General features: G+C 32.7%; 4 protein-coding genes across 4 annotated transcripts in view; 2 read left to right on the forward strand and 2 right to left on the reverse strand.

The window, feature by feature from the left end:
* Positions 1–1,579: 1,579 nt before the first annotated feature.
* LOC137918885 (uncharacterized) lies at positions 1,580–2,746 on the reverse strand. The gene is made up of 2 exons (XM_068761815.1): positions 2,371–2,746; positions 1,580–2,308 (listed from the first exon to the last, which is right to left on the reverse strand). The coding sequence occupies exons 1-2, from the start codon at positions 2,425–2,427 to the stop codon at positions 1,904–1,906; spliced, it is 462 nt and encodes a 153-aa protein (XP_068617916.1). The 5' UTR covers positions 2,428–2,746; the 3' UTR covers positions 1,580–1,903.
* Positions 2,747–5,545: 2,799 nt separating this feature from the next.
* Positions 5,546–7,640, forward strand: LOC137918768 (sedoheptulokinase-like). The gene is made up of 2 exons (XM_068761665.1): positions 5,546–5,981; positions 6,322–7,640. The coding sequence occupies exons 1-2, from the start codon at positions 5,701–5,703 to the stop codon at positions 7,427–7,429; spliced, it is 1,389 nt and encodes a 462-aa protein (XP_068617766.1). The 5' UTR covers positions 5,546–5,700; the 3' UTR covers positions 7,430–7,640.
* A 1,025-nt stretch (positions 7,641–8,665) lies between these two features.
* On the forward strand, positions 8,666–11,041 carry heix (UbiA prenyltransferase domain-containing heix). The gene has a single exon (XM_068761662.1). It carries the CDS (start codon positions 8,889–8,891, stop codon positions 9,882–9,884), a length of 996 nt encoding a protein of 331 aa, XP_068617763.1. The 5' UTR covers positions 8,666–8,888; the 3' UTR covers positions 9,885–11,041.
* Positions 11,042–11,197: 156 nt separating this feature from the next.
* The window catches only part of Ube4B (Ubiquitination factor E4B), a 29,668-nt gene continuing 22,250 nt past the window's right edge, over positions 11,198–18,615 (reverse strand). Inside the window, exons 18-20 of the mRNA XM_068761626.1 lie at positions 18,336–18,442; positions 13,373–13,466; positions 11,198–12,805 (exon numbers count right to left, since the gene is read on the reverse strand). Of these exons, the coding sequence (XP_068617727.1) occupies positions 12,750–12,805; positions 13,373–13,466; positions 18,336–18,442 (257 nt within the window). The 3' untranslated portion in view covers positions 11,198–12,749. The remainder of the gene's footprint in view (positions 12,806–13,372; positions 13,467–18,335; positions 18,443–18,615) is intronic.

Genomic DNA, 18,615 nt, shown 5'->3' on the forward strand with positions numbered 1-18,615 from the left:
AAACATTTAATCTTAAATGAATTCTTCCGCTAACCTGAATATACATCTTAAAGAAACATTCTTGCAACTGCATGTACCTGTGTCACTAACATATTAAAAATAGATCAGTTTACTATTACGCCAAAACGTTTGCTCAGTTATTCCAAGAACAGAGTTTCTAAAGATGGGTGGTCGATTATAGAACAAATCATTAATTATATTCACGTGGTAATAATGTAATTTTAGTCAAAAATAAAGAATGATATATTCATGCACTCGTAAGCTATGCAAAATTATTTAAATTGCTGTGTTTCGATTTTATTGCATCTTGTATTGTCTCAACAGGCTGGTATCCATAACTAAGCGACACTGGGCTCATTTGTGTCGGGAATTTTTTTAAAGGAAGTACAACAGTTTTTGCTTTTTCATTAAATTAAACTATTATGACACAAATGACAACAATTCAAAAGCTTACCGAGTTCAGAAAATATGGCAGAAATGTGTTAGAAAGGAGGGGATCTACCGTAACCATCTAAATTTAGCTAATGACATGTCATTCTGTAATGACACGATGTTAAAATGCCAAGTGAGTGCTGTGTTATTCATTTTTAAATATTTAATTGATATTTTATGGCAGTTTGCCACATTTTCTTTCTAATGCGAGAGATAATTATTCACATTAACTCACTAGTACGCCAATTTAAAATCAACCAACAGGTTCAAAGCTACAAGATTAGGAAATTTACATATAGACTTTAAAAAAAAACTGCAATTTTATCGACAATAATAAAGCGACATTTTTTTATTATAATTATGTAAGTGTAATATTTCCAATGCTTATCGTGATTTCCAAAATACTTGAAATCTAAATAAATCCCGACATGCGCGGCCTGGGAGCTCAGTATCAGTATTAACAATGGTGAAGCTAAACATACAGCGGCTATTTAGGTTCCTAGCAGATTAGCTACAGTGTAGAGGAAGGTACATCAGCTGATTCGGAGTCAAAGAGGGAGGGATAGAATTGGTATTGCCATGCGCTGCTCTCGCTACCATCCTCATATATTTTAAGTTCACAAGCTGTAAAAGCTCTCGGGCTAACACCAACTACATCAAAAGCGAAAAAGTCCTCATATAAGGGTCGCACAGACCTCAACCATAAAACGCCGTCACCGACTAATTTCTCGATGCTGTTGACTGTTTTCATAACTTTTTGAATCCATTTTATTATCTCTATTAAGAAATATTAGTATGTAAATTAAAATTAAGTAAATTAGTATACAAATTATATGAATTATTGTTGTTAAAATACTAAAAATATATTGTTGTGGTGTTTCTTTCTGGGTCTTCTCCACAACAATAACAACACGCGAAGGAGAGTGGTCAAAAATAAAAATAAAAAGTTGACAATCTATAAGAGTTCTGTTAAAAGTTCCAATGGTGAATAGAACAATTTCACTTTTTATACCGATCATTATAGTAATTTGTGGAAAAACTAAACAATATTGAAAATAATATACTTCATGAAAAAAGTTTTCGATGATCAAAATACAAGCCATTGTAACAAAACAATCAAGTAATTGAAATATGTAAATGTGCTGTTACATCTGATAATTATAATAGTAAGGAATATTGCATGGTCTGTATGACCTATTTACGTTTCAGCAATTCTGATTTATTATATATATATGCTGTTATACATTTGATAAAGTAGATAAAATAATCATAACAAGATGTGAACAGTTGTACTAAATTTAAACATTATATGTAAACTGTTTAAATTCGTTCTTGCTACAACTAGATTAAACAGTTGAAAACGATATCATGACTACAAACCAATCGTAGGTAGTATCGTCTACCTATAAATCGTGATTCGCACACTCGTATATGTTGTCAGATGGAAGTTTCAAAACATAAAAACGCTTTTTTATTTGGATTTCCTTATATTTGCATTTAAATTAGCTTCTATTAATTGCACCCAATCTTCATATTGTTTATTGTCTTCTTCGTCTAATTCATCACAGAATTTATCAATATCCTCATCTTTAACTTCTTCATCTAAGTCATCACAGTTCTGTTGGTTAGATTTTTTGAAAGCTTTGTTTTTCTTTGTCTTTGGAGCTGCAGGTGGAATTTCTTGTGATTCATCCTCTACTGCAATCTCTTTAGATATTTCGTTATTCGTCGTTTCTTTAACATTTGTTTCATTCTGTTCGCCTTCGCCAGTGGTGTCATCATTTGTCGTGTCCACTTTGCTTTTATTTTTTACTTTCTTATGTACTCCATCTTCAATGTTCAGATTTTTCTGCGCTTTCCTTTTCTTACCCATTATCTGAAATAAAGTAAAACTTAAAAATAAATCATTATCTAAAACTTATGAAATATTATAAAAACCTGCGCTTCATTGTCAATCGTCATATAACAATCACATTCCATACAGGTCATTATCATAATCTCAGCCGATAAGACGCAGACATAGGTTCATGTAAAGGTCGCAGCAATACTTGGTCTTGCACTGACCGCACCCGACGACTTCCCGCGAAATGCCTATGTCGGCGGTGTAGCTACTGATGAGCATTTCCATGTCGCGTGTACCGTCTAGTAGTCGCCACTCAAGAACTTTTGTTCCCAACAGTCGTCGGTTGCACAAGCGATATGCCCGGTCAACTGCCACTTCAGACGAGCAATTAATTATTCGTGTCACCGCGGTGACCTTAGCTCTTCTGCCGGTCTCCTCATTTATGATTCGATCTCGCACCGAAGCTCCGAGCATAACGATAACATATTACAAATATTCGTAACTATATTTATTGACTTTACTAATTATTATAATTAGTTAAGTTTATATTTTTATCTCTTATCTTGATTTTATTGTACGCCACTCAAAGCGCTGCAAAGTACACAAGTCCAATTTATTTATGTAACTTCACACCAATAAACTTAGCGCGATTCCTCTGCAAGTATCAACATTTTATGCTTATAATAAATTTCCTATATCGACATAACATACACATGTTCTAAGAATACTAGACTACTACCAGATCTTGTAGGTTTACGTATAAGAAAAACAAAATAATATTATTTTTCCGGAATTCTGAGCAGTCTGAAATTAAAATAAAACGAATGCACTCATTTGTATACAACTAACCATCCGCTAGCAATTTCCGAAGTAGGTTATCAAACAAAAACGGATTTTGAACTAATTACAACTGCAAAAATATTAGGAAAAAAATAGTTCCTTTGTTAATAAATTAACTAAAATACACCTAATAACCACACTTTGTGGCGATTTTGTGTCAGGTTATTTTTTAAATGTTTTCTGGATTATCTATAAGAATATAAAGTTTTTAGCTAAAAGATTGGTATCATAATTTAAAAAAAAATGTATATGTTGTTATTCATAGAAATCAAACCATAATTTTTCTTTCAGAGATCAAAATACATATAACAATGTATACAGTGATATACAAACGCATAAATTCAAATGATTTAGTAGAATCATCTGGTTATTTATTACGCCGCTCATCTATTGGCACATTAAAAGTTTATTAGTATCTATCTACAGCCGTACATTAAAATATTTTTTCCCACGAGCGAATTGCTATTTGGAAACGTTTCAACGGCATTAACATTGTGTTTATTAAACCAAAGATGTCAAACTCGGCTGATAGTCTTTCAGCTAACAACTTTTCTTCTAGTTTTTTAGAGTTGGAAATCGCGATCTTGAAGTACTAGAACTTAACTACTACTACTACTACTACTACTACTAACTAAAACTTATCACGACGTCGGCAACACACGGTAAACTATATTATATTGTTCCGAGCAATGGAGGTCTATCACGTTCATGAATTATTCATGTCTCTGATAGACGCCCACAGAAAGGTATAGGCTTCTATCAAAGATCAACCAGGCCGGTGATCGTTTTTGCGCTGCCAGCATCCAGCGACTTACCGCTACCCTGACTGTGGCGTCTGTCTACCTAGGTGATCCTATTCATGCCACGATTACTGGCTCGTGGTCGCCATTGAAGAACCCTTTGTGTACTTAAGATAACAAGGGAAAAAGTTCACCGATTTAAAAGTCCTTACTCAAACATCTCATCAGTTCTCTACAAGAGTAGACAGTTAAACTAACCTTTCTGATTTAGATTTGTTCAGATGTAGTTGTTAATGTTATGTTGTATGATTCATTCAGTTTGTTTTTTGAAAATCACATGCACAGTTAACTTTCAAATGCCTGTAGAGGTGGTAATCTTTGCAGTTTTAAAGTCAGGCGTATCCTGGAGATCACGCTTAAATAAACTGTGTACTCGGACAATCGCTTAATTGACGAAAATCAAAATGCGAACAGAATATACGACGCGCCCGAACTAACGACACACAAATATAGAAAAAATAAATGAAAACAAAAAATAAATATTACAAATTTTGTTCCACAGCGAATGCAATGAGCTCCCGGCCAACGACAGTCGCCAATCACTATTCGCAGCAATAGCACAAGGAAAACTATTCTCACCGCTCCTTTAGTCTAGCTAATAAATAAATAACGATAGTTTAAAGATTAAAATCTTCCAATGGACAAACTGCCCTTTTTGCCACTAAAAATATGCAAGTCTCTCCCTGATAACCCGAAAATTTAATAAAGTAGGGCTCGTAACATTTAGCGCGGTACATGACGTTTTGTTTTGAAGGTATGATACAAAACAAGTGCTTGCCCATAATTGTTGGGTGAGCCAAAGTATTATAAGAGATATTCTGGATACGTGGTCGTATATAAACTCTAATTTTATTCGATACGTGCCCTTAAACTGGAATACTCCAATGCTTACGCAAAAATGACGCAAGCGAGAGACAGCACCTGTCGAAACAGTTGTATTGTTGCATAAAAAGACGGTCAATAAGTGATATATGGAAATATTTGTAATAAAACGCAATCTTATTCATATTCTACGTATTACCGTAGTACATAGGCCTACCCTATATTTCCAATAAGACAGGTTGAAAACGCCCTGCTACCAGCGTACCGAAGAGCGATACCGATATACAGGTTGGTTGGTGTACAAGCTTTAGACAGGTGAATTTATAGCTTATTTGCCAGCAAAAAACTTTGAAGCATTATTTACACTTATTTCCAATGATTCCCGTATAAAGTGGACACGCTAAAATATATTATGATCAAACAGTATAGTTTATACCTTCTGGCGGTATAAGTCTGCAGGAACATATAGTAAACAATAATTAATTTTAATATGCCGTAATCCGAATTTCGAAAATACCGTTATTTAAAAAAAATCAATCAAATACAACGCCAATATTACTTATTATATGTTTATAAATATTATTTGGGTATGTTGTTTTTATCATTTATACTATGTAGATAGAAACAAGTATCGGCTTGAACGAAAACAATACTCGTCTATTATCGCAGAGATAAGTCACAAGAGTTTATTTATTGCTTTTCATTAACGGTGAGCCCCTGGAGCGCAATACCGAGCGATAAAAAAATCAACCGCACGATTACTGTCATATATATATGCAGAGTTTACGTTTTACGTAACTAGAGACGCTCACGCGAATATTCCTTCGCGTCGGCGGACCGCTACGGACGTGTCGCTAGCCACGCTCGCAGCGGAGTGAACGATTGACCATACCGAGCTCAACATTGCGACATTATAACTACTGTGTTCACATAAAAAAGTGTTTTATAACTAACTACTCAAAAATGGCCGATAAAAAATACGTTCTAGGCATGGACATTGGCACAACATCAGTTAAAGTGTGCGTGTACGATCCCCAAACAAAAGAACTAATCGCGAAACAGAGTAAGGACACCGCCGCAAACATACCAAGTGATCAAGGCATAGAAGGGAATAAACAGGATGTTCCAAAAATAGTATCAGCTGTCCACTACTGTGTGTCCCGGCTCCCGAGAGATGTTTTACGACATGTCACTAAGATTGGCGTCTGTGGCCAAATGCACGGTGTTGTGTTGTGGAATACAGGGTCAGTAAATTCTAACTTCTAAGATCATGACCGTAGCTCGAATTGTTGGTCTGAAGTGACAGTGGGCGGTGCACATCGCTCGTGCGGCCCAAAGATTATCGGGTGATGATCACGAGCAGGCAGATGCGGCTTGGACAGGCCCCCTGTTATGAGAACCAAATACTCTGCGTGCGGGCAACGCAAGATAGGTCATCATGGTGATCTTTGGGAAGGGCATACGCGTTATAGAGTGCGCCTTTTATATGCTGACATGTTGATGATAGGGAATTACAAACTACTGCAGTTCCTAACAATATTTTTTAATTTTTGACATAATTTATGATACTTTCTTGTTTTGCAGAGCTTGGGAAAAAATTGAAAAGGATGGAGTGGTAATGCGTTATGAGGCTACAAGAGAAAAAATGTCTGCCCTATATACATGGCAAGACACTAGATGTAAACCAGAATTTTTGGAATCATTGCCGAAGCCTGATTCTCATTTAAATTGTTATTCCGGATATGGCTGTGCAACTTTATTATGGATACTGAAAAATAAACCAGAGAAACTTAAGAGCTATAATTATTCTGGGACAGTTCAAGATTTTGTGGTGGCTATGCTCTGTGATTTAGAGAATCCTGTGATGTCTGATCAAAATGCTGCAAGTTGGGGCTACTACAATACAGAAAAAAATGAATGGAATTATGATATCCTCAAGTCTGTCGACTACCCTGTAAATCTGTTACCTAGGGTTGTCAAGAGTGGGGAAATTGTGGGAGTCCTAAAATCATCTTGGAATGGAATTCCTGAGGGAACTCCTGTGGGTGCAGCAATGGGGGACCTGCAATGTTCCATTATAGCAACACTAGAAAACAGAGAAGATGCAGTTTTAAATATCTCTACATCTGCTCAACTCGCCTTTGTAGTTAATACTATAGAAGATTTAGGCTGTAAAACTGTGGAACACTTGCCATATTTTAATAGCACATATTTAGTAGTAGCAGCCTCACTAAATGGAGGAAATGTTCTCGCAACATTTGTAAAAATGCTTCAGCAGTGGATGTTAGAATTTGGATTTCCTATCCCACAGTCTAAAGTATGGGAAAAACTTATAGCTCTTGGTTTAGAGGCACCAGCAACATCTACTATGAAAATTTGTCCTCATTTGCTTGGTGAGAGACATGCACCAGCCTCAAAAGCGGCTGTTGATAACATAGATCTTTCAAACATCCACTTGGGCAATGTTTTTAGATCTCTTTGTGATAGTCTAATAGATAACTTACATATAATGATGCCCAAAAAAATTTTACAAAATGCAAACATTAAAAGAATTGTAGGCAATGGTTCTGGTTTATCTCGAAATGCTGTGCTGCAACGAGCAGTAGAACACTATTATAGCTTACCATTAGAATTTACATCCGGGGGTGATGCTGCCAAAGGTGCAGCTATTGCTGTCCTGGGCACAGACTAATTTACTGTGATTTTAGAGTTACTTTATATCAATAAAATTAACCAAGAAGTGTAAATTACTAATATTAAAGTGACCTAAAAAAAACATTTTTTGTTATAAACCCTGGACACATATTATTAAATTTCTAGTTAACACAAATTTTATCCTATTTCCAGTTTAGATTGTCCTATGTGAAAATTTTCAAATATAGAGAAATTTACTGTCCGTCTAGTTTATTTAATATCATAAATAAGGAACTATCGATAAGTTGCTTTACAGCAATATCTAGTGAAGAAATCTGGAAATCATGTTTATATTTGGCCGTGTAAAAATATTGCGTAAAGGTTGAATTAAATTGCATAACCTCAATCAAACGTCCAAATTAAATATTTACCTTATTTATTTTCATAATAGAAGTCTTAGGAATTCGATATTTTTGATAAATGTAAACGCACTAACCTAAATTAAAATAGTAATATTTACCTCACAAATTTAATAAACACGTATTTTACTCCACATTTGCGAGGAATTTTAATTTATAAAGACAATTAGTAATTTGAAATCAAAATAACATTTACTCACAAATTAAATACAAATACAGATACCAAATTTAAATTTGTCTACACACATGTGTCCAAAGCTTCCTCGATAAGCGTTAATTTTTTTGGAATGTATCGATTAATATCTAATGAATCGATTGAACCAAAATCAAAGGAATGAATATTGAAACATTTTTTATTATTATTTTTTTTGGTTATTACAATTTGCCGAATCGAATTGTAATATTAAATATGATATCCAGAAATAATTTGGTTTATGATATAATTAATTACGATCTTGATAATTGATCGCTTAAAATTGTATTACGTTACGCTATATAATTAAGAGAATTATATATAGATAAACTTGAATCCAAAAAATCTGTAAACATTTAAATAGTTTGTTATACGACGATTATAAATAGAATCTATAAGTTGGTAGTATTTAAATTAATACGTATTTTTCGTGCTAAGCGCATTTAGTTTCGTTTATATTTAACTTAAGTAATATTTATTCTCAATTTTTTTTTCGTGGCTGGGGCTCGATGTAAGAGTTTAGTATTTTAGTTAAAATTTTCTGACCTATGTAATTGAACAGAGTTAAAATCTTTCTTTTAGTTATTCGCTTTTCCTTTCTGCTGGTAGATGGCGTTAATTTGCTTTTAAAATTAATGAATCTATTTTTAACTGGTACATTGCGTCCGCTGTCTATGTTTCGTTAACATATTTTATTAAAATATCTATGCATTGAATAACGGTCGTGGTTAGAATATTAAATGTTTACCCGAACTTTTCATTTTGTGATATTTTATAAATGAACGTAACGTGCAGTCAGTAAACAATATGAATTAAGACAGTTTTTTGATTGCTGTTTTGACGATATAGCAGATTTATTTCGGAGGTTATCAAAATACTGTAGTCTTTGAAGTTATTATTTTACGATGAAACCAAATAATAGCAACGACGATGATATGGCCACGGCTGAGGGAAATCTTTTACAGCCACCGACAGAAGAAAAGCTATCCTCTAGAAATCCATTAATGAAAGTAAGAACATACGTGTTGGCTTTGCGGCCGTGGTCTTTAAGTGGCAGCTTATTACCTACCTTCTTGGGTGCAGCGTTATCCTACAGACTACCAGGAGAAAGTGGATTCAGCTGGGTGACGTTACTCCTTACGCTTTGTACTGTTATTCCAGTGCATGGTGCCGGTAACGTTGTGAACACGTACTTTGATTTTGTGAAAGGAATCGACAACCGTAAATCGGATGATAGAACTCTTGTAGATCGTATACTTAGCATCGACGAAGTGGTTTCATTAGGGGCTATACTGTACATGGCCGGTTGTGCATTTTTTTTGCTTCTAGTAATTTTATCACCGGCCAGAATGGAACACTTGGCGCTGGTTTATTTCGGTGGGTTGTCATCTTCGTTTCTTTACACGGGTGGCATAGGTTTAAAATATATAGCTCTTGGTGATATTGTAGTTCTAGTCATTTTTGGACCTGTTGCTGTTGTATTCTCATTCTTGGCACAAACAGGGAGAGTTGACTGGCCTATCATATACTATGCAATTCCTCTTGCTCTCAACACTGAAGCCATTCTACACAGTAACAATACCAGAGACCTAGAAATAGATAGTAAAGCGGAGATTGTTACATTGGCAATTCTAATTGGTAAAACTGCTTCCTCTTTGCTTTATGCATTTCTATTGTTCACTCCTTACATAATGTTTGTAGTTGCATCTGTCAAATGTTCGTTTTGGTTCCTGTTGCCAATGTTAACTTTGCCACGAGCATTTGATATAGAGAGAAGGTTTAGATGCTTGGAAACCATGAAATATGTGCCACGCCAAACTGCTAGGTTGAATTTCTACTTTGGTATGCTTTATATTATTTCATGTTTGTTTGCTTACAGATTGCCATTCCTTACAAATTAATAAATAATGTGGTATTATATAAAAATGTACTTACTGAGCTTATGAACATTGACAATGCTTATAGACTGTCTTTACAACGTTACAATGTCTTCAGAGCAATTTACATGCTTTGAGACATGACCATAGTTTTAGGGCTCCTATGTGCTTAATAATATTAATGGCCTCGAATTTTAAATATTTCACCATACATAATTTTTTGTTGGACCAAAAGTATATTAATTCTATTTCTGCTATTAAAATCTGTTGCTGTATTTGTAAATATGTTTCTTTAGTTCTCTTTATTTTTTATCTTGTACATACATGAATATTTAATTTGAGTTATGTATCTTTCAGTATTTTTTGGAAATGTTAATTTTTCAAATTTTAACAAAAGCATTCTGTAATATTATTAATTGTAGCTAAGTTTAGTAACTAATTAACCATAAAGTTAGTTAATATCAAACTAAATTAAATCTATTTAATTTCATTTTTACTAATATATTTCATTTTAGCTATTTACCATGTTCAAATTTTTATTTTGTCTGAACTTTTGGCAAGTAATGTATTGACTCCTTTGTCGTTAAATCTAAACAAAGATTTAAGTCGCAGACTGGAGAATGTAAGATTGGAAGTGTTGATAAAAACGCTTAGTCTATACAAATGTAAAGCAGCTAAATTGTGACTAAAATAAATTATCTATTTATAAATATGTTCTACGGTTTGTGTTTTTATATCAGTGTTACTTTTTTAATATTTTTGTCTTTTAGCATTTTACTTAATATTTATCATTACTCCAAAAGCTAGCATTCTTTGGAGTATTTACATGTTTAAGATCATGCTGACGATGTATAAATTATTGAACATGAAACATTTAAATTTAAGAAGCGAAAAAAATTAAATGTCAATTCTGTTTTTTTTTCTGTATATTCCATCAGAATTATATTGATTACACTTGATTAAAGGCTAAATTTTTTTATAATAATAATTTGTTTCTTTGTTAAAGTTATATAGTTTCAATATGTCCAACAAAATAGTAAAAGTTTGTTTATAAATATATACATTTGTCCTCTAAGCTTGTTGGTAGTTCCTTTTTTTAAGAAATGTGTAATTCAATAGTGTCATATATATGTGTATCATGATATCAATAATTTCATGTGAAAACTTATCCTTAATGTTAAATTGTTAATGTTAATGTAATCATATCATAAATTGACAATAAGTTATTTATTCAAATTTTATATTCGTTTCATAATTATATTGTATATCCAATTTAAAAGTTTTTCATTTTTGTTTAATAGGGGACATAAAAATAAAACAATACACTTTTATTATACTTTACTGAAATAACATAAAGAGACCTTTGTTATAAATTCCTCAATAATAAAGATAAATACAAAGAAAATTATCATACAATTGAGACCATTATTATTATAAAAATGGGTTTTACTCAGGAATGCCCTTTATTTATGTTTGTCTTGGCAGTGATTAAATAAATTTTGATTCTCTAACACATCATCACATACTGAAAATTAATTCAAAATATTAACTAAAGGAACAAAATCATTATAATCAAAAGAACTAAAGCTGTTGCAGAGAGACTATAAATTATATCACTGCATCTAATTGAATCTTTTACTATATATTTTACAGATTTGCATAAAGATAAGTCTTAAACATTCCTATAGGTTTTATATATTTAGAACATTAGTTACTAACATATGAGAGACTGATCGACTTTAAAAATATTCCATTTATGTAAAATGCACTATTAAGAAGTTTATACACTAACATTTTGTAATTGTGTAAACAATATTATTCGCCTTGAGCTTAATGGTATTTATTTTGTTTATCATCTATACAAGTAGGCCTTAACACAAGGTTTTCTTGTTATTACAATTAGTGTTCATACATTGCATATCAAAGACGCAATTTTAAATCATTCAAGCTAAACTGCTATCATCACTCAATAGAGAGTGTATAATGGTATTGCTACATGATAAAATAGTTTATCATTTATAATTAGTTGAGAGTTCAACCATTAGTTTTTAATGGAATAAATGATTCAAACAAAACATTGCTCAGATCATTTGAAAATTAAAAAACTTGACAAGTTTTTACAATTTTTGGTCTATCAAACTGATTAGTATAACTCATAGTGTTCAAGCCAACCGACCACATCCTTTCCCCGTTTTACAAACAACAAAATTTAAGGTAATGCAATTTGTAATTGGCCCACGACTAGTAATTATTTTCATGAATATTTTTGTAATTTACAATGAAATAACACTGATCGTAATTATGCAGGGACTTAATATATAATTTTATATTAGATTACTAAATATTTAAAGGTCTTGGATGTACGTTGTAGTAGTGATATCCAGAGATCAGATATTCTGGTGCAGGTAAATATAAAGTTTAAGTATTAGGTTCTTACAGAAAGCACTTTTAAAGAGCATTTTGCGAATAGACCTGATCACCACATCTCTGGTGATATCTACTATAAATAACAGTGCTACAATTATTTGATAAAATTAGGTTTCTTTAGAAGAAAACTGGTTATATTTATGAATCAATAGATTTCTATAGCATTCATGTAACTAAATGGTTATTCAAGATTTTAATTTTTTGATTTTAAATTCATGTGATGTCTTGTTACTGTTTTTTAACTACCCAGCAATTTTGACAGATTTAAAATTTTATTAGTTGTGAAGCAAAGGATGCAATATAACCGGTTTTGCCTCAACTTTATCTCTCCTACTAGAATAACTTGCTTACATTAATCTCACATTCATGTATCAGGACAAAAGTCCAAGAAACACTGCATTACCAGCATTTAGTCTTTATGTATTTATTTATATATACATTAACTGCTTGGGTCTTTGACACTTACAACGATTTCTTCTCGCGTTGCCACTGGATAATTCTTTCTTTGAGTTCAGAGGCTAAAAAATAGAAAAGTTTATTGATTCATGTATACAATTTGGTAACACTGAGTTATTTATATGACATTTAAAACAGATATTACACACAATTGATGCTTTGTTTTATATATGATTTATAGAAAACTTTCTATAAAATCTTTACCAGCCAGAGTTAATACCGAGCTCTTTTAACTGCACTTTTGTAAGTGTACAGAGGTTACTTGATGATAATTTTTTTTAATTTTTTTTTTGCGACATATCATTTGATCTTATCCTATATTAGTATGGCATTAAGCATAGTGCAGTTCTTTTAAGTGCTCAAATTTTATTACTTCTTGTGATATATTTATGTATGTATTAATTGAGTGTAAATGAACAATGAGCGTTGCATTGCGTAAAATCAGTTTATGCAATCTTACCTAGTGTGACTAGTTAGTCACACTAGCTTAATTGCGATTAATTGTGCATTTTATGGTATTATCGCTGTCCGGGGAATACAGTTACTGGTTATAATGCAACTACTCAATCTTTTTAACTCGGCTTTATGGTCACAAAAAATCATTTAATATTTTAAAAATATTGTATTACCTGGGCGCAATTGGTCTTCAGTCAGTGGTTGCCTATTGAAAGGATCTGTGGCACTGTTCAGTAGATGCCGTAAGATCACCGATCTGTCCATTACCTGGTTGAATACAAGTATTTGTAATTAATAAAAAAGCACGTATCTTACTACCTTAGTCTCTTTTGAATAGCGGTTTATGACTTAAATGCATGTTTTGGCCAATTTTCAAGTTTTTTTTTTTAATTAAATGGAACCAGATGACAGATATTGGCAAGAATGCATATTCTTGGCAATATCTGTCAGTTCTGTACACGTTAAAGCATAAAATTTTATAAATAATATGCATAAGACAATAAACTAATTTCGTAAATATTAACATTTTAAGCTTAACAACATTATGAATTTATTGCTAAACGTGAATGTATTGTAAATAAATAAAGTATAAATTAGTCTATTGCAATCAATATTTTTTGTGATAGTGTTCACTTTTATATTATAACACAGAAATATATTTTTTTGAAAATATTCGGTTTTAAAATTTCAAGCATACTTTTTTTGGAAACATGCTTAAACCTCTATTGTCATGAAATGTTAATTATAACAAATAAATGATTTTGTTTAAAAAAATAAAATAATTTAACTTACGAACTTTTAACAGAACTCTTATTGATTGTCAACTTATTATCTATTTATTTTTTAATCTTTTTTTTTTGACTGCTCTGCTTTGCAATATGTTATAGCTGTGGAGAAGAATCAAGAAAAAACTTCTCAACAATGTTTAGCACAGATTTATACACTTTATCTGATATAGCTTAAATCAAATCAAAATAACCATGCGATATCATTGCAATGATTCTTGTCATTTAAATATTAGATTCTTGAATAATAAGCCTTTTTTTGCAAATTTACTTCTCATATACTTTTGCATTTGGTAAATGGTAGTCCAATAATGTTTTGCAGTATTTTATTAAAAAATCTGATTTCTTTTCTTACTCTGATTCTTTCTCGGTGTCTTGTAAATACACTATGCATGTCCCCTATTTTTTGGAATTTTGTAATGATTATTGTATATGTACAAAATATCATAATAGATATATTCTGAGGCCACTGTGAGAATATTGACCGCATAAAACTGATCTTTCAAAGAGAGCAGCGGCCCTAAGCTGTAAATAGCACAGATGACTCCCTTTTGTAAAATAAACTTTTTTTTTAAATATCCGGACCCCTAGCTCAAAACATCAATCCATCGGATATAATGCTGCGGAAATAACTAAAATACACAATCCTAGCAGTATGCAGCACTAAATCTGACGGCAAGAGACTCCATGTGAAGTCTCCATTAAAATATGTAATTGATTGTGGCACCTAGGAAAATATACCATAGTTTACCTAGTTTAAAACATAATAATTTATTATTATATTATTACGGGTGTTTAATTTAACATTCGATAAAGAATTTTATGTATTTAGTAATTTCTAGCATGTAAAACTAAGGTCTCTACCGTAAACCAATTCAATATTCTCGAAAGAGCTATGTTCAAGTCGTCGAAATTATCCGTTTTCCTATCTACATCAAATAAAAGAGATGTGTCATCTAAGAATAATACAATCTAGCAAAATTTTTGGACTAAGAATTGTAAATCTTTTATATATATTAAAAATAATGTAGGCCCCAATATTGAACCCTGCTATACACCCCCTGTTGCTAATGAACCTGGAGAATGATTTATTAATTTACACAATTTTCAATCTGTTATTTAAGTATGATTTTAACAATTTCAGTGCATTGTCTTTTACTACGAAAAATTATATTTTATATAATAATATATCGCGATGGATGCAATTTAATGTGAATCCACCCATGCTTGAAATAAAAATTAAAACAAAATAATACCTGCACTAATGGTAGATTTTCCCTCTATAAATATAAATTGTTGGTTATGGAATAAATTATTAGAGTTGAAGTGTTCTAGTAACTGATTGAACATTCATCCTTTGAACCTGTTTTAAATAGGGGTTTAATTTCACTATAATATTTTATGTACATATATGCTAAGTGTGGTGCTATGACATCAATTACATAATTAATAATTTTAGGTGATGTACCCCATTATTCTTCAGCGTTTTTAAACTTAATAGTTTTATAGCTTTCAATGATATTTCTTAAATTTATAGTTCTGAAGTTTAAACCTCTGATGCATATATTAACATTATTCTAAAGGTAAATCGCAGCAATATGACGCGAGGTATCCAACTCCGCCGTCGTTACTATTGGTATATTAGTGAAGAAGTTTTCGAAAGGTCACTCAACCAGATTCAACCATACTACCACCATGAACTTTTAGAGCATATTTATAATCTCGAGTATTATTCATATCCGTTTCACTATTAATTATTTCACGTTATCTTAATTTTATTGCTCGACAGTTTAATTTTATTACGGAAGTAAATGATTTCTGCCATAATACGTACTTTTGTAAAAAATATTTTAGAATACTACTTTACATAATCAAAAATTAGGGAAAATTTAGAAAAATTCTTCATACCACATAGCTCATATAACAGGTTGTCAAATATCTCCCGTCCGCTTTTTTGCTCTTTATTCAATGCTTTATAAAAAGTGTTACAGTGATCGGATTTAGTTCAAATATGCGCCGTTTTGTTCGATAATCTGTTTCCATATAGACGGCAACTTCATAATACCTCCCTCGTAGAAGCCCCCCTCCTTATTTGCGAAGAACTCGGACAGCCACTTTTCACAAACCTCTTTTGAGTTTAACTTTACACCACCAAGGGCGTTCGCCATGGACAGAAACAGGTGGTAATCACTTGGCGCTATGTCCGGGCTATATGGTGGATGTGATAAAACCTCCCATCCGAGCTCCCGTAGCTTCTGACGAGTCATCAACGAAGTGTGTGGTCTGGCGTTGTCCTGGTGGAACACTACACCCTTCCTGTTGGCTATTTCTGGACGCTTCTGGTCGATCGCCTGCTTCAAGCGGTCCAGTTGTTCGCAGTAGATGGTAGAATTAAGCGTCTGGCCATATGGGAGCAGCTCATAGTGGATGATTCCCTTCCAATCCCACCAAACACACAGCAAAACCTTCCTGGCCGTCAATCCCGGCTTGGCCACTGTTTGGGACGATTCATCGGCCTTCGACCACGACCGTTTTCGCTTGATATTGTCGTATGTGATCAATTTTTCGTCGCCAGTCACCATCCGCTTCAAGAATGGGTCGAGTTCGTTCCGTTTCAGCAGCATATCGCAGGCGTTGATTCGGTCCAGAAGGTTTTTTTGCGTCAAATCATGCGGCAACCAAACATCAAGCTTTTTTTTGTATCCAGCCTTCTGCAGATGGTTTAAAATGGTTTGGTGACTAACTCCCATCTCCTGGGCGATGTCACGAGATGCCACATGCCGGTCTAACTCATGATTTGATCGGTATTTGTCGTCACAGGTCTTCCGCCGGCTGGCTTATCCATGGTGTCGTTTTCGCCGGCTCTGAATCGTCGAAACCATTCCTCCGCGGTTCGAAGTGATAGAGTACCATCCCCCAAAACACCATTAATCTCACGGAACGTTTCTCTAGCGGATTTGACTTTAACGAAGGAAAACTTTAAAATAGCGCGAATTTCGGCGTTAGTGAACTCCATGTTTACACGTCTATAACTGTTGAACGCAATATCAAAACTAATCATGCATAGCGTCGTTTTGTAGGTTATGTCAAGACCTTTCAAATTATGTATAGTATTGCCAGATACGAGCTCTGTAGCGCTTTGTACATAGCCGCGAAATTCAAAAGACAAAAAGGCGGAAGGGAGATATTTGACAACCTTTTATTATAAATCTGCATTTATATATGCCCAGTGTAGTCCAATCACTAAATACATTACTATTATTAATTTTATTTTCTTTAAATATGTCGGAAATTCTATCGTTAATAAAATGTAAAGGATCTCTGCAAAGAATGCTTTCATTGTGGTGTGAAAAATCAAAATTAAGAATAACTTCATAGACACATGTTTTAAATTGATTAGTACTGTGCTGTCAATGATCGAAAAATTATTTCTCCAGGAGTTTAACCTATTCTACCCTCAAAAGAAGCCATCTAAACGAAGTGAACTGAGCCAAGATGAACAATAATTTGACTCTCTATGGCAGCACAATTACAAAATACATTATCTAGGCAAGCGGCTGACGTTGACGTAATTCTAGTAGGTTCATTAAAAAGATATGTGAATCGAATAAGTTAAAAAAATGTAATAACCTACTAGCTAAGGAGGAGCTTGCATTATGTCAATATAAAAACGCCACAGATAATCAAATTGTTCTTGGTTACTGTAAATTATCTTAAAATATCCTCCATAATCATCTCGAAGTCCTTATAATCCGCTATTGGGGTTCAGTAAATACAAGTGATATCATAACTCAATACACGAGATATCTATAACACAGTCTACTGGAATGTCTTTGCGATTTTTTAAATTCAAAAGATTTTTGACTATTATTATGGACCCTTCATGAATAGTTATTTTTCTGCAAAAATAACTGGCAATACTATAGTTTGTATATTTAATTAATAATTTTGAATCCTCTAGCCAATGCCAATGCTCAGTTAAACATAATAAATCAAAATCTCCAGTTTATTGCAGAAGAAACCTTGTTGGAGAAAATGTTTTGGTGAACTAATTTTATTAAACAAGGTCTAACCGTTGTCGATACTCAGTTTTAATTTAATTTATTTTTGGGACTGTATCATTAACAAGATTATTAAAATTTGAAGTACGCAAGAGTTTATCTCTGTTTTCTGGTTTTCACATTATATATATGCATATATATATGTATAATCGGGTCCATACATATATTATATGCTATAAGTTTGGCAACCTCAATGTTGTAATATTATTATTAAACAGATTAATAAACAAAGATAGCCTATAAAATGTTAGGAACCTTTGCTTATACAAATCGTTATTTTGTTTCAATACCTTTCCAGATGGTAATAAGACGGGATCTGTCATTAATGTGTCCATAAGTGGATCTCTAAACTCTTCTGGGGCGTCAGCAAATTCGTCGCTCTTTTGTTGATTTGAAACTGGAAAAAAATTTAAATCCTAGTTAGATTAGATAGGACAATGGCCAACATATTTATATTACTATCCATATAGTATCATTTACAGCGACCACTTGTACGTCACGAGAAGTATGCCAGACAAGCCCAATTTAATAGAAACTAAAATCAGTATGAACTTCCCTATAATCACAATG

Source organism: Battus philenor, unplaced genomic scaffold (assembly GCF_028537555.1).
Source record: "Battus philenor isolate CCGP_79_NKW_IND1 unplaced genomic scaffold, ilBatPhil1.0.hap1 SCAF_15, whole genome shotgun sequence".
In the NCBI taxonomy this organism is placed as follows: Eukaryota; Metazoa; Arthropoda; class Insecta; order Lepidoptera; family Papilionidae; genus Battus; species Battus philenor.

Bases quoted from the DNA above. Each gene is read 5' to 3' on its own strand.
- LOC137918885 (XM_068761815.1), bottom strand. From the start codon at position 2,427: ATGATAATGACCTGTATGGAATGTGATTGTTATATGACGATTGACAAT. The intron at 2,309-2,370 runs GTTTTTATAATA...ACTTTATTTCAG, and splicing joins CGATTGACAATGAAGCGCAG to ATAATGGGTAAGAAAAGGAA.
- LOC137918768 (XM_068761665.1), top strand. From the start codon at position 5,701: ATGGCCGATAAAAAATACGTTCTAGGCATGGACATTGGCACAACATCA. The intron at 5,982-6,321 runs GTCAGTAAATTC...CTTGTTTTGCAG, and splicing joins GTTGTGTTGTGGAATACAGG to AGCTTGGGAAAAAATTGAAA.
- heix (XM_068761662.1), top strand. From the start codon at position 8,889: ATGAAACCAAATAATAGCAACGACGATGATATGGCCACGGCTGAGGGA.